This window comes from Rana temporaria, chromosome 6, assembly GCF_905171775.1.
Source record: "Rana temporaria chromosome 6, aRanTem1.1, whole genome shotgun sequence".
NCBI lineage: Eukaryota > Metazoa > Chordata > Amphibia > Anura > Ranidae > Rana > Rana temporaria.
Genome location: NC_053494.1, coordinates 110001235 through 110017220, shown reverse-complemented (window position 1 = coordinate 110017220; position 15986 = coordinate 110001235). Strand labels below are relative to the sequence as shown.

The window sequence follows — 15986 nt, the reverse complement described above, 5'->3', positions numbered from 1 at the left end:
CTTCATAGTGCCCTTTTGCAAAGTACTAATAATTTTTTAGAGAAGCAGAGGTGGCCGATCCATATAACAAGCACTAAATAAAAAAATATTTGTTAGTTTTCGCTACAACAAATATTCTAAGTGAAATGTCTGATCTATGAGCATTTCCACAAACATCTTCCTTTAAAAAAAAAAAAAAAGCATGAGCTATCCTTAGGGCATTTCACATTATTTCTGTTCGATCTACCAAATGTTTTCCATTCTAGTTGTTTTAAAGGCTTTTGGGAATTTTCTATCGCCAACGATGCATGGGAAACTAACAGATTACATGCTCTTTAAAGTAATGAAAACTTGTATTGTTTAAAACAGTCTGCGGTTCATTATCTTGTGGCATATAAATAACAAGACACTGCCAACTGTAACATTTTCAGCTGCAGCTGTCTCCATACTGGTGACTAAGTAGCACCTGTGAACCTTGAATAATTAACTTTTTTGTGGTCAGCTTTTGCCACGTGATTGTGTGTCAAACCCATAGAGCATCAAACATTCAAAATTGCAGGCTGTCATTTAATGCATGCTAATACACAAGAGAACTTCAAAATAATTTATGTACTATTATAAGTGAAAGATATTCTACGAACAAACAGGAAAATTATAAAGTGTGCAATAGTACACTATATTTCCATACTCTGAAAAGGTTTTATAATAGGCTTACTGCGCTTTATTTCTTCTGTATTTTTAAGTAAAATGCAAGTAAATATTTTATGCACATTTAAATTATATACCAAACCATATAAAAGAGAGAGTCTCTAAAGTCGCAGGCCTCTCACTATATTATAAACTTACTGAATATCGATGAATTCTACAGGTGTTTTCCTTACCTAGTACTGTGGTTAAAAGCACCAATCTAAGGCTGGCTTTTCTTTGCTTAATTTGCTCAATTCCCCCATCAACACAGACAGTATTATCAGAGTAATCCAACTGCACTATAGTGATACCCTTATTTTGGCCTTATAGTAGAGAAAAAACTATTGGAGCCTCTAAAAGATAAAATAAGGTGGGTAATTTAAATTTGCATCTATGCAGTGGTGTTGCTAGGTGGGGGCAGGGGGTGTGGGCCGCAGAGGGATCTGTATACTTTACTAATGTATATGTGGATGGAGATGTGCAGGGGGAGTGGAGAGGGGGTGTCTATGCTAATGGGGGTATGCACTGAGGGGGGATTCTATACTAATGGGGGTCTGCACTGAGGGGGGATTCTATACTGATGGGGTGTCTGCACTGAGGGGGATTCTATACTAATTGGGGTCTGCACTGAGGGGGGGATTTTATACTGATGGGGTGTCTGCACTGAGGGAGGATTCTATACTAATGGGGGGGTTTGCACTGAGGGGGTTTCTGCACTGAGGGGGAGGATTCTATACTAATGGGGGGGTCTGCACTGAGGGGGATTCTATAATGATGGGGTGTCTGCATTGAGGGTAGGAGATTCTATACTGATGGGGTCTGCACTGAGGGGGGATTCTATACTAATGGGGCATCTGCACTGAGGGGGGAATCTATACTGATGGGGGGGTCTGCACTGAAGGGGGATTCTATACTGATGGGGGGTCTGCACTGAGGAGGATTCTATACTGATGGGGGTCTGCACTGAGGGGGGTATTCTATACTAATGGGGCGTCTGCATTGAGAGGGGAGTCTATACTGATGGGGAGGTCTGCATTGGGAATTCTATACTGATGGGGGGTCTGCACTGAGGGGGATTCTATACTGATGGGGGTCTGCATTGAGGGGGGATTCTATACTGATGGGGTTGTCTGCACTGAGGGGGAGGATTCTATACTAATGGGGGTCTGCACTGAGGGGGGATTCTTAAATGATGGGGTGTCTGCACTGAGGGTGGGAGATTCTATACTGATGGGGGTCTGCATTGAGGGGGGGATTCTATACTAATGAGGTGTCTGCACTGAGGGGTGATTTTATACTGATGGGGGTCTGCACTGAGGGGGGATTATATACTGATGGGGGGTCTGCACTGAGGTGGGATTCTATAGTAATGGGGGGTCTGCACTAAGGGGGGATACTATACTGATGGGGGGTCTGCACTGAGGGAGGGGGATTCTATACTGATGGGGGTCTGCACTGAGGGGGATTCTATACTAATGGGGGTGTCTGCACTTAGGGGGTAGTATATACTGATGGGGGGTCTGTAATTAGTGAAGGGGAGTCTGTACTGAGGGAGGGAGTCAGTACTTAGTGGGGGTCTATATTAATGGAAGGGGGTCTGTACTGAGGGAGGGGGGTCTATATTGATGGAGGGGAATCTGTAATTAGTTCGGGGATCTATACTTAGGTAGGGGATCTATACTGCGGGAAGGGGGTCTATACTGAGGGGGGACTATAGCTGGTGTAGAGGGGGGGGACACCAATTTTTTCGGCACCGGGTGACACCAACCCTAGTGACGCCACTGCATCTATGCGGACAGAACCATGCACTACGTGGTGGTTGGTAGTACAGTAGCTGCTGCTACTGTTTCAAAATGTGCCATAAAAGTGTATATAGTGATATATTCACTAAATATTTATCTATAGAGTTACTCTATGCATGTCTGATAATTTTCTGATTAAGATATATAACCACTATATGAATAATATATAAAACATTATTACCTTTGTTCCGGGGATGCCAGGAAATCCTGCAGCACCATTTAAACCTATGGGCCCCTGATGGACAAAACAGAAAAAATGCATTTGTTTTCTGAGATTTGATGCCTATTGTTTACAATGACATTCATATACCAAAGTTATAGTCATATACATTTCAGAAAGACTGGTGGAGTATTAAAAATATATTTTAACACTGAGACACATTTAGCAACTAAAATTCAGATCGGTACAGCAGTTCACAAATGTGACTTGGCAGATTATAACATGCAATATTTGCAAAACGTACCTTGATAACTTCTTGACAAATATTATTACTTGTGGTATAGCTACAAACTTTTACTGGAGGTCTACCTTCCTGGTGTATATGTTTGAAATACAGTTATTGATTCTTCTACAGTGTTTGATGAATGTAAAATGTACTGCTTTATAAATATGCTTTTTGGTGTTATATACCGTTTAGGTTATGTGCATCTTAGCTGCCCTATTTCTTTTAAAACCTACAAAAGTGTCTGGACTGGATTCAATTGCAAACAAAAATAATAATGAAATCATCAAATATAAGCCTATCTTTATAGATTATTGAAGATAATACACATAACAAACAAATTGAAAATGCAACCAAAAATTCATAAAGACCCAGTGAACCCTCTTGGACCTCCAATAGTTTTTGCGACAATGGAAATGGTTACCAGCTATTTTTTCTATACACATTGATCGTTTTTTGCAACCTTTGGCCCAAAACCTTCCATCGTATAGCCATGACAGAATTCATCTATTACAGTAACATCTTGGAAATCCATGTACCTATGGCTCTAACTAGATGGGAGCTCACTTTAAAAAAACAATACCCCATGAGGTTGGATTGAGAGTGGTAGCACACTTCTCGGGAAATGACCCCTACTAAACCCACAACAGGCCAATTTTATTTCAGAGGCCACTGAGTACTGCCTAAACCTAAATTACTTTGAATTTGATAAAGATTACTATCTGCAGACCCAGGGCACTGTTATGGGAGCTTAAATTTCCCCCCAATTATGCCAATTTGGCCATGGGTCTTGGGAACAGCTATTTATATGGCACAACAACCCCTTTGTAGCACACATAATTTTCTATGGATGATATATAGATGATATTGTCATCATCTGGGATGGCCCCACCACCACTGTGAATAGTTTTGTAAAGCTTTGTAACACCAACAGTATGGGATTGTCCTTGACATTGGTGTGTGACCCTGAAAAATTGGCCTTTTTGGATATGGAGTTGTGCCATCTATGCCCAGAACTAGGGATGCAACAATACCATTATTGGTGCCAATACCAAGTATTATCCTCGTACTCATGCTTGTGAAAATACTTCCAATACCTGAAACTGATACTTTGTGGTGTGATTTGCATCCATACAAATTTAATGCACGCAAATCACACTGCAAATAATCATATGCAATTTGAACAGGAATGCAGTGTGATTCCTGTCCGAATTGCATGTGGTTTCCCACACTGCCCCTGTGTGAACCCAGGCTGAAATCACTATGACAAACCTGGGTGCACACAGGAGCGGTGGGGAAATCACATGTGATTTGGACAGGAATCACAGTGCAATTCGATGCAGTGCAGTTTGCGTACATCCATTTTGTATGCCAATAGCATTGCAGCATATCAGCGAGTATTCTATCTAGAACTACACCAAACCTAAGGCTGACAACTTCTACCTCTACTATCAGAGCTTCCACCGTCACCGTTGGGTACAAAACATACCCAAAAACCAACTGTGTCACTTGAAACACAACTGTACCCGCAAACAAGACTACATCTCCCATGGTTATATGTCGAAGGATAAATTTCAGGACAAGGGTTACCCGGATAAACTTGTTGAGGATGCCTTCCTCTAATATCATGATCAGAAGGTCCATACCATACAAACCCCATCGTCAGATCACAACCTCCCAGGTTTACAACTCAATTTCACAACCAGTTTAGCCAGATGGAGCAAAAACATTGGTCCATCCTACTCGAGGTTCCTCACCTGGAAGCATCCCTGACAAATAAACCAAAGGTCTCTTATAGATGGGCTAGAAACATTAAGATCAAACTTGCTCCTAGCAGGTTCAAACACAATTCCATCAATGTGTTCTGTTTCTTTTTTTGGCCTAAAAGGCAGGAATAAGTGCCGGAAACCCAGATGCCTCATTTTTAAATAATCTGTAAGGTGACATGGAGGGTCCCACCATAACTTCACGTTGTACTCCTCCAATCAGTTAATTAGGCCCACGCTTCAAAATCACGTCCCTTGATAGTTTATTCCTAAAAAGTATGCAGTCACTCTTTAAGTTCCAATATCCTTGTGATAATTATTGATATGGATATATAGATTGAATTATCTTTCTGTAGTTAATTGTTTCCTCCTGGTCTAGAAGAATAATTCTTAGTAGTGCTGTAGATATTACGGCATGATTATGTGTAATATCTAGTGTATTCGTAGTTAACGAGCCGCAATTAACTATATCAATCCATCTATTTAATTATACAGGACCCTTAAGATTTGATTGTATTCATCAATGTTGATTAGCACATACATATAGATAAATATTTTTTTATGCGTATGATCTTTTTCTGATATTTTAATATGTACTTCCCATACATTTTATGGAGTTTTTATCTCTAATGTCTTTTTAAATATGTCAGCACTGTAAACAGTTTTTGTATGTTAGGGTGCCCCTTTAAATAGTTCATATTTCCATTTCCTGCCCATGATATACAGGTCCAGACCATATATACCACACTTTAGATGGCTCCCCTTATGGCCTGATTAAGGAGCACACATGCTCCAAACGCGCGTCATATCCGACGCTTGACATCATCTCCTCGCTCATCACGTCTCCTGTCTACCAGGAAGCACAGGAATCCACCAGTGCGGCTGTCAGTGATCTACCATATGACACATACACAGCAAGACCACTGCAGAGCTGCCCAGCAGGAGTCACAGGTTCTACAAAATGGTAATTTCTTGTTGCACTTGGAGGGCGCTATATTCTTTCTCCGTAAAATAAAACTTAAACTTACTATAGCTCCAGCTGCTCCAGAAAGCCCATTAGCACCTCTTGCACCCTAAAATGAAATACAGAACTTTAAAAAAAACATAATTATCTACAGTGAACAATTGTTAAAAAAAAATCTGACATACCTATATGTAATGAATTACTTTACTCTAATGTCATTACTGCCTTTAATACAAGGATTTGAAATATTTGCCTTTATTTTTCAAAACTTTAGATTTAAATTAAATATATTTTACTATCTTCAGTAATACAGTATCTGTGTGTAACATGATTAAGGATTATTTACCAATAAGTAGTAATTTAAAGTATAAGGCAGGCAAAATGCAACTTACTGGTACACCTTGAGATCCCATACGTCCTCTCTCACCAGGCATTCCCCTTGGTCCCTTTATGAATGAAAATAAAATAATTTGCTTAGAAACAATTTGTATAATGAGAGAAAAAAAACAAAGCTTATTGAAAATTAAAAACATCAGTTCATTATTACAACAAGAGTACCTAAGAAAATATTGCTAATCTTGACTCTAAATTAAATCTTTCAAGTTTATGATCTTTTAGACTGTAACCAGAAGTTCTTCCTAGTGGCACTTTGAATAAGTTACATTTATTTTTAAAATATATTTATCTATTTTATACATATACAATACATATCATACATCATTGTTCTTAGCCGGCTCTCTGATAGTGGCAACAGTGGCCCATGCTCATGCCCATGTGGCAGGGCCACTTGTAATTTTAAATGGGAGGGCATGTGATAAGGTGACAACACAGGAGCATTACTGGTAGACCCTTGTCACCCAAGAACAGGAAGTGCCTGAACAGGGACCTTTGTGTCTGGATAACCAAGTATACATTAATTGAGCTGCAGATTTTTTTAATTGGAATCAACTTTTGAGATTAACATGCTAAAGATTTTTAGTTTTTTAGATATATTTTAATAGGTTGGCTATATAGAGGTGGTGGTGGGGGATTTAAACATTTTGTTTATGCAAAATCGACACCTTGTAGTGCTTTACATAGAACAAAATACAGACCATCTGATAGGAAGCAGTCGCTGTTCAGCTGATTGGGGTGATCAGACTCCAGCGGTAGGTGCATTTTTTAGTGAGTACGCCAGTCCAGAATTTAATTTTTAAGGGCCTGGTAGCCCACTTTTATTTAAAAGCACAAAAAGTTCACAAATACATCAATAGCCCTCACAGGGGGTTCCACCATTACTGTATCTTGCATACTCAACACTTTAGCCTCCTGGCTTTCATTCTTGCCATCCGGCTGTTTCAGGCCTTTAGCCTAAGCCTTAAGTCTGATCCTCAGAACAAACAGAGTTTCCATGAGTTAAGCTCTCTCCTAGCTTACTCCTGATCAGTGCCTTGCTGCTCAATCATCAATGACATCTGCCTCCTGCAGACATGCATACTCTGGCTGCACCCATGCAGCCTCTGACTCCTCTTAGAGGGATGGGAGTCCATCTGACTCCCAGCACAGACTTCCTGTATGTTGGGTGGGGCTCTGAGGCATAGTCAGGTCAGAACTAAATAGCCAAACACACAGCTGTGCAATCAGTGTGTCTTTCTCCCCAAAATCTGGTGTAAACCAGCAATCTTTAAGGCAACACAGGGTCCCACCACCACACTATCCTACTCCTTCATTCAACTTTTGTGGAGTTGGGTGGTGCCAACAGGGATGCCAATGGCTCACATTTCTGAGCATCTTAGTAAAGCATCAGATTTTTGGTAACAGAGAGGACCATAACTATACTTAAATCTTTGAAATTTCAAAAAAGATTTTGTTGTAATGTAAAAGTTAAACAAAAAAGCAGACATATGTTGATAACATACTGTAAGTATTTACCTTCTGAGTCAATATTTGGCTTCTATTGTGATAGAACTGTTGCTGAACTAAAACATTTTTTGCCAGAGATAGTTAGTAGTACTGAAGTCCGTGCTTTGACCAGGCCATTCTAGGATATTCAGGATCTTATTTTTATACCACTCCAGTGTTGTTTTGCCTGTATTATTTAAGTCAATGTCATGCCAGAGGTGAGTTTCTCAGGAGAAGCGACATCTCATCTCAGATCTCTTGCACACTGAAATCAATTTTGTTCTATGACTGGCCTGAATTTTGTTTCATCTATATTGTCGTCAATCCTGAATAGCATCCCAGTTTGTGTCGTTAAAAAGCATCCTCACATCACAATGTAACCGCTACCAAGCTTCACCTTACAGTGCTAGCTTTCGGACATTCAAAACATTTGGTGCTAAGGCCAAAAAACTGTCTTGGTCTCATTAGACAAGCGAACATTATCCTAAACGTTTCTATGTCTCCTACTTGTGTTTTGGCAAATTCCAAATATAACTTAATTTAGGTATTACCAGCAAAGCTTTTCTTCTTACCACTTTTCACATTGATGGTTTCTCCCTTCTCAGCTGGGGATCTGTGCAGCTTCTTCAGAAATACCATTTACCTCTTGTTTGCTGCTCTGATGACCTCTTTACCTAGTAGATATTGTTCTCTAGGCAAAGTTAGCATTGCGCCATATTGTTTTTAGCTAATGGATTTGATGGTGCACTCAGGATGTTCAAAGTTTGGATTTTTTTTTATAAATTATCACTGGGTTGTGCTTCTCTAGAACTTTATTAAATACTTTAGTTACTCACAGAAACATTTAATGAATTATGTAACTTCTGAAAGCATTTAGATAAATGGGTTTTACAGCAAATTGGTGAATGTTTATTTAATTTAGACTAGTGATATAAAATCCCAACTAAAGCCATTTTTATTACAAGCTGTAATACTGCAAACCTGAACAAGTCCTGGAGATGGCAATATTTCTGCTAAGTGCTACAGAGCAAAGGTCAGTGCTTGAAAATTAACCATAACTATAATATTAATGCTGATTAGTACTTGAGTGCAGCTTTAATAACAAATAAAATAACTTATTAAGTTCATTGGCATTCATACTGTGTGCTAACTTACCGAAGGACCGTTAGTACCCATTGGACCAGTAGGACCTGATTCTCCCTACAAAGAAACAGTTCAAATAAAATTATTATATTACTACTAATACTACTACTACTATTACTACTACTACTACTACTACTACTACTACTACTACTACTATTACTACTACTACTATTAATAATAATACTAATTTAGGTTTTAGCCTAAACAATAATTTACATTTAGTATTATTAAATACTATATAAACTAAAATAAACGTATAACATTCAGGACTGTAATATTTCACAATGTTTAAACAGATAGTGTACAATAAGTTGATGGTATTGGTTGAATCATGGTAAGCAGTTAAAAACAGTGCACAAGAGGAAAGAAACATTAAAATGTATGTCAAGGCAACAAAAAAAATTATGCAGTACATCTATGTAGTACATGCATATTTCCCTATTGTTTATCCCTTTTAAAGACTCTGCAAGTACAGAAAAATACCTGTTGTTCTGCCATTAATGCCCTCAGCTCATAAGTCCTTTGTTGACTGACATCACATTTTTTGTGGACTGAGAGGTGGCAGCTCTCCCACTGTCTTTTACTAATTGAGTCACCCTGCCACTCTCTGATCTGCACAACGTAAAGGCTAACTGTTCGTATGTAGATAATAAGAATTAGGTAGGTTGAAAAGGCTCTTTTTGTTGACACAGGAAGTGTTCAGAGGACACAGGGCAGCTTGGAATTTCTGACAAGATCTACACATTTTGTTGCACTTGAAACAATCTAGAAAAATGCTTCTAAATGTATATTTAACAAACTAAAAGGAAGCAATTAAGATAAGTTTATTGTTAGGGTTTACATACACTTTAAAGTGGTTGTAAACCATTTACAACCACATTTACCTATAGGTAAGCCTAGATTAAGGCTTACCTGTAGGTGCTTAAAATATCTCCTAAATCTTCATGGTTTAGTAAAAATTTAGAAAAAGGACGGGTGCCGATGTCTATGGCGCAGGCTCACTTTAACAACGGCGATTGTGCCGTTCCTAAAGGAGGGCATGCGGCATGTGTGTGGGAGTGACGTCATCGTGCCTCCAGCCAGTCACAGCGCCAGAGCCGCGATACCCGGCAGTAACCCCCGGGAGAGATGTCGACCACCAGATGCATACTAGCACATTATGACATTGCATTGCAGGAGATTTTTTTTTCTTAAGCAACTGTTGTTTACTACAGCTTTAAAACAGCCCTTCCTGATCATGTGACATGAGTAATCTGCCTCCTCCTTCTAAGGATGGCCATACATGGATAATTTTTTTCGATCAGCCAGCAGAAAATCTTAACCTCCCTGGCGGTATGATTCTGTCAGAAAAAACATGCTAAAAGCGGTACCATTATTTGCAAGGAAATTTGGCGTTTTATATTGTAGGTCTGTAATTTTTAGAAATAACTCACTTAAATCTGACCAAACAAGCTTCTAATAGGCATCCCGGGTATGACATTTTTTTAAAAACAAAATTATAAATTATAATATAATAAATAATTATAAATAATTATAACAAATAATAATATAATTATAATAAAAATTATTCAATAATGTAATCAAATCAAAATCACTGAAATTTGCTCAGTTGCAGAATTGTTGCTGTCATTATTTTTTTTTTTTTATGACGAATTTCCCCACAAATCGCTATCGCACAATTCTGCAAGTGATTATAATTTATTATCGCTGTTTTTTAGCTGATCTAAAACTATTTTTGACATAAAGGGACACTTTTGGTTGCTATGGACAATCTACAGTTTGCAGGGAGAAAGAAACGTTTTTATTATATAAAATGACATGCATGACACAGGACAGACCACTAGGGACAGGGGGGGTGTGTTTTTTTTACATACAGTACTGTAATCTATAAGATTACAGTATACTGTATGTAAGGTGTTTGTTTACTTTTTTGAATTTGGCGCCGTTCTCCGTCCCCGTGCGTCGTAACGTCGCAGGGAACGGAGATCGGCGTCACACGGAGGCACTGTGTGAATCGAGCGAGGACCCACTCGCTCACACAGCGCGGTGGCATCGCTGGATCCAGGGACAAGGTAAGTAACTTGTGCCTGTGGATCTAGCGAGGCAAGCCCGAGTCTGACACGGGGTTTCCGCTCGCAGCAGGAAAATCTAACCCCGTGTCAGACTCGGGAAGACCGCCAGGCAGGTTAATGGATTCCCTCTTCCACACAAGCGAGGTGGTTGAAGGAATCCTCCCCACTGTGTTATTCTGACAGTGGGGAATCCTCTATTGATCAAAGGAAAATTTTCCAACAAGCTGGTTTGAGAGAAGCTTTGGATTGACTTCTCAGGATCGGCCATAGGTAGTTTGAAATTCATCCAATCCCTGCTGAACCAGCCAAATTTTGATCTGTCTATACCCAGGTTAACTCTAGTTTCCTTTGTGTTATATGAGTATGTGCCTTAGGTCTCAAGAATGAAAGACACAGGCGCAAAATACACTCAAGAAAAAATATGTGGCATGCATGCACCACTCAGTAGAATATTGTAATAATATTTAACTAAAAAATTTTTTTTAAAAGGTTTTCCATTGTAGCCATAATGCAAATTGTATTTATACCTATACATTTTCTAGTTTTAGATAGAATGGTGAAAGTTTAGGCCCCCTTTCAGGTTCTACTACTATCGAGAGCTCCATTAGAGAGGTTTCCCTTCACTTCCCCTTGGGATGGAAATGAAACAGTTTTAGTAAATATAAACTTCAAAATACCTTTTCTCATCAGCAGTATATAGCAGTCTTGTGACTTGTATCAATGTCTGGTTAAATCTTGTAGGATGAGTTTTAATTTCCCCCCAATCCTATGTCTGGACAGTGCTGATTAGCACTGTGCTGATCACATGCATCTTCCCAAGAAAAAAAATCTCTAGCAATACACATCAAACTGAGCATGTGCAGTTGTCCCCTAATGCTCTGTTCTATCAGGAGATGGTTTGGAGTCAGTTAAAGAATCAGTGAGACAGGATCACGCAGCCTTTATACACAATGCCGAGGATTAACCCCTTAGGTTCTACAGTAAGTATAACAAGCATGGTTTACTGCATATAAAGATTGATTTGACTGTTGTGGGGGTTAGTAACACTAACTTTAAAAAGGCATTTTTGCTTCTATGTTGCATTTAGAGAGATTTCCCCTTTCTTCCTGCCCTTAGGACAATCTTTTTAGTAGACAGGAACTGAAAGAATCTTTCCAATGGAGCCCTTGACTGCAGTAAAATCTGACAGGAGTTTGAGTCCTTCTCTAATGTAACCTCTTTTTTAAAGAGAGGTTTTGGCTATAGATATAGTATTTGTTTAACTGGCTATATACCCACCCGCATTAAAGTTAGACACAAAATTAATTTCTAAAATAAAGTAAAGTAAAAAGACAAAAAAGCAACACTTAAAGTGGAACTTGATAAAAAATAGTTTTCTTTAGCAAGGAACATACATTCCACATTAAGGCTCTATACACACTGGGCTTAAAAAAATGTATGTTCTCTTGGCAGTAAAAAGCTCCAATCAGAAAAGCGAACCAGAAGGTTTTTTTTTCTGTCTGAGCTGCTTCTACAGGCAGAACACAAAACTCCTGTAGAAGCAAAAAAAATTAAGCCAGTGTGCATGGAGCCTAATAATTATTCTACAAAAATTTGTGTCTGCTGTAAATTGCCACCAGCATTTCTGCTGTGAGCTATAGTAAATCTTTTGTTTGTCAGCAGATTGGCCTCGAGTGGCTCTGATTTTAGGCACAATGCCAAAAAATAAAGTGCAACTGAGCATGTGCAGAGCAGGGTGATACTGTGTAATACTTAAACAGTATAGGCACTTATTTTTTTTATGTTTTACATAGCTATACCTGAAAAAGGGGGCAGCCTGAAGTAAACTAGCAGGATTACATTTTTTGATTTAAAGTTTCACTTTAAAATAAATGTAATATAAACATATTACATGTTTGGTGCAATTGTAGGTTCCTGTTTAAAGTAACACTGTGGTCTATGACAAACATTGTTTGCCCTAAAGATGACCCAATTACCTTTGACCCGGCTGTTCCAATTTCACCTTTTGGACCGTCCAGACCTTTATGACCCTTAAAGTAGAGAATACATTATAAATTACCAATGATAATAAGACATAATGCGATTAGATAGATAGATAGATAGATAGATAGACAGATAGATCGATAGATAGATCTATATATAGGTATATACATATCTATATATAGATATTGTCATAATGGAGAAGCAAAAGCTGTCACTTTTCAGTGAGTGATTTATTTTGCTACTCTATTTGATATTGCGTGAGTCATTCCTGAAAATGCATATGCAATTGCATTAAGTATTTTTTATACTTAGTATACAGGACGATGCAAAATAGTAATAAAAAGTTAAGATTTTCCAAAGCTAATATAGAAACACTTACACATCACTTCATTCATTACTCAAATGTTCATTGTAATGTTATATCTAAATTAATTAAATGGCAATGCAGGTATTTTCTACCATCCTTTTCACATGGCAAGCATGGAATTTGAGTAAACCCCCAAATCATTAGGGGTTAATGATTTATTTTAGGATAAGGTTCAGGGTTAACAGGGTGACGTAAAGGTTAGAGATTAATTTAGCTGTTTTAGAGTAAGTTTAATTTAAAAGTTTTAAGTGTTATGACGAAATTATGTGTTAAGGGTCAATTTCAGGTTTCATTTTAGGTTTAAAGCTTCAGAATGGTGCAGTGCATTTTGGAACCAGATTAAGATTATAGATCAGAATGTTTTCAGAGCCAAATACCCCATGCAAAACCATTCTGAGTTCCCTGTAACCTAAACATTATGTATCAATAATATGAGCAATCAAATAAAAATATTAAAACATAGATAATACATCATGGATTCTCATAAAAAATTCTAAATGGTAAATACAAAATGTAATCCTTCAAATGTATCCATGGCCCTAAAATCACCTATTTTATTAATAGCCATATATTTTGCACATAGTTAAGACTTATATATCATCAGCATTTTCTTACTCTGTGTCCTTTTAGTCCAGGAAGCCCAGGAGCACCAGGAAATCCTCTTGCCCCCTAAAAAAAAAAAAAATTACTTTGGGACAGTTAACATACAGACATTACATGTTCTTTCTTGAAAGATTTTTTTATTAGAGTTGCTAAATACAAAATTATCTAAAAGCGTAAAGAAACATGTCAGATATCAAATTGTATTTAAATATGGCATAGTGAAAGTGATACAAGATGTTCCAACATATAGTTGATCTCCTCCCCAATAATCCATGAAGCAACAACAGAACATTTTAAGTTCTGTAAATTTCAATTTTTTTTTAGAGTAGGTATGAATACTTGCAAATTGGATAATATTTGTAAAAATAAATTAATGATAGATTCAAGTAAAAAAGAAAACAATAAAAGCTGTGAATTACTACAGCAAACACTTCAGCTAAGCTAAAGACAGATGGGGAAAATTCATAGACATTGTGACACTGATTGCGCAGTTGTGTCTGGGTCTGATAGTAGAGTCAGGATCAGGGTTCTGGGCTTCACCCTCCTGAGGAGTCCAGGCGTGCAAGGGAGAAGCATGCATGTCTGAATGGTATAGTTAGACAGAGGGCCCAAGCCTGTGGGCTGAGCAGCATGAAAGCTGGAAAATAGGTACAGTGTTTGTACAGGAACTGTGTTATATGGCCAAGGGGGCTGAAGCCTAAAGCATGAGCAGCATTGCTGCTAAAGAGAGCCAGCTGGTTTGGTATTTTTCGTTTGTTTTACATTGTTGCTGTGGAAAGCTGAAACCCATGTGTGGGCAACGGTTCTGTCATTGGACTTGTTTTTCTTTTACTACAATAAACATGGTCCAAAAAAGCCATTAAACTGTATATCTGGCATAGACTCAGCTCACTGGTAAGCTTTACACTGAAGCTAAATAACCCCCAATATTACAACACCCTTTGGAATTTCAGTTGGGGCACAGCAGGCAGGGCTTTTTTTCAGCGGGAACGCGGGGGAACGCAGTTCCGGCACCTCCTGGACTGACTGTGTGTAATGGCAAGGGGTGCTGGTGTGTGCTGCAGGGTATTGATGCTCACTGCTGAGAATCTATTTTTGCAGGGGGGTCTATTGTTGCTGGGGAGGTCTGGGAGGTCTAATGTTGCTGGTGGAGGACCTATTGTTGCTGGGGGGTCTTATGTTGCTGGGGGGTCAGTTGTTGCTGAAAGAGATCTACTGTTGGGAGAGGGGTCTATTGTTGATGGCAGCCAGAGAGTCTATTAATGCTGGCTGTGCAGAGATCTGTTGATGCTGCCGGAAGTCTATTGTTGCTGGGGGAAATTTTGTTGTGGGTGGTCCATTGTTGTTAGGGGGGATCTATTGTTGCTGGCTGCAGGGGATAATTTTTACTGTTTTTCTTGATATCATTACCAAATTCCATACAAATTACTTAGCACCATAAAATGATACTTGGTTCTATATTGTCTAAAAGGGGCGGTACTGGGAGGTGGGTAGGGGCGGAGAAAAGGCGTGACTTGGAAAGGGGGAGTTCCTGCACCTATTGTCTGAGAAAAAAGCCCTGACAGCAGGGTATAATAATCAGTCCATGTCTGCATTGAGGTCGGAGTGTCCACACTTTTGCCCACCCTCCCTCCCCAGCCATTGCGTCCGCCACACTGACAGACGCATTGCCAAGAAGATTTTTACTAGCTGTGATTTAGTCCAATAGCAGTTTTCAAATCTACCCACTGCCATGCCCTGTCTCTCAGCTCCCCATCAGGCCTCACCTACCCGGTAACAAGTTATTTCCCAAATATGGTCAATGCCATACATGGATAATAATGTGACCTGTATCCCTGTTTACATTTAGCTTTTGGCTGGGGAATCTTACATGACAGCTTCCCAGCACAAGTAGAGCCCATTTTGAGAACTGAGTACCTCTGTATCCCAGCTCAGAGCTGGTCTTATTTACCACCAGTTACCTCATTTGAGAACTGGTGATAATTATTTAAAATTTGTCACTGGCTTAGCAGCAAGTGGTAGTATTAAGAACTACCTGAATTTGCCTCATGTGTCGATAACTTCCTAACTACAAACTAATTACTAATGCACAAATGCTTGCCTGAATTAGTCGCAGGAAGTAAATCTGTCATTACGGCTATTTTGAATTGCCTTGAGAGTGTCCACTCAATTTACCTTAATTGTAATAAGCTGAAACAAGAATTCAGAGTGTGCTGTGAAACTTTCCTCTCTCTCTCTGATTGATGTACTATTGTTTCGACTTAAAGCGGAACTTTAACTAAAAGGGAAAATTCCA

The 15986-nt window shown here is 38.7% G+C and overlaps 1 protein-coding gene across 1 annotated transcript in view; it reads right to left on the bottom strand.

Annotated features, from left to right (window-relative positions):
• The window catches only part of COL5A2 (collagen type V alpha 2 chain), a 225972-nt gene that overhangs the window by 59765 nt on the left and 150221 nt on the right, over nucleotides 1-15986 (bottom strand). Inside the window, exons 13-18 of the mRNA XM_040357173.1 lie at nucleotides 13703-13756; nucleotides 12714-12767; nucleotides 8678-8722; nucleotides 6034-6087; nucleotides 5706-5750; nucleotides 2650-2703 (exon numbers count right to left, since the gene is read on the bottom strand). Coding sequence (XP_040213107.1) covers nucleotides 2650-2703; nucleotides 5706-5750; nucleotides 6034-6087; nucleotides 8678-8722; nucleotides 12714-12767; nucleotides 13703-13756 — 306 coding nt within the window. The remainder of the gene's footprint in view (nucleotides 1-2649; nucleotides 2704-5705; nucleotides 5751-6033; nucleotides 6088-8677; nucleotides 8723-12713; nucleotides 12768-13702; nucleotides 13757-15986) is intronic.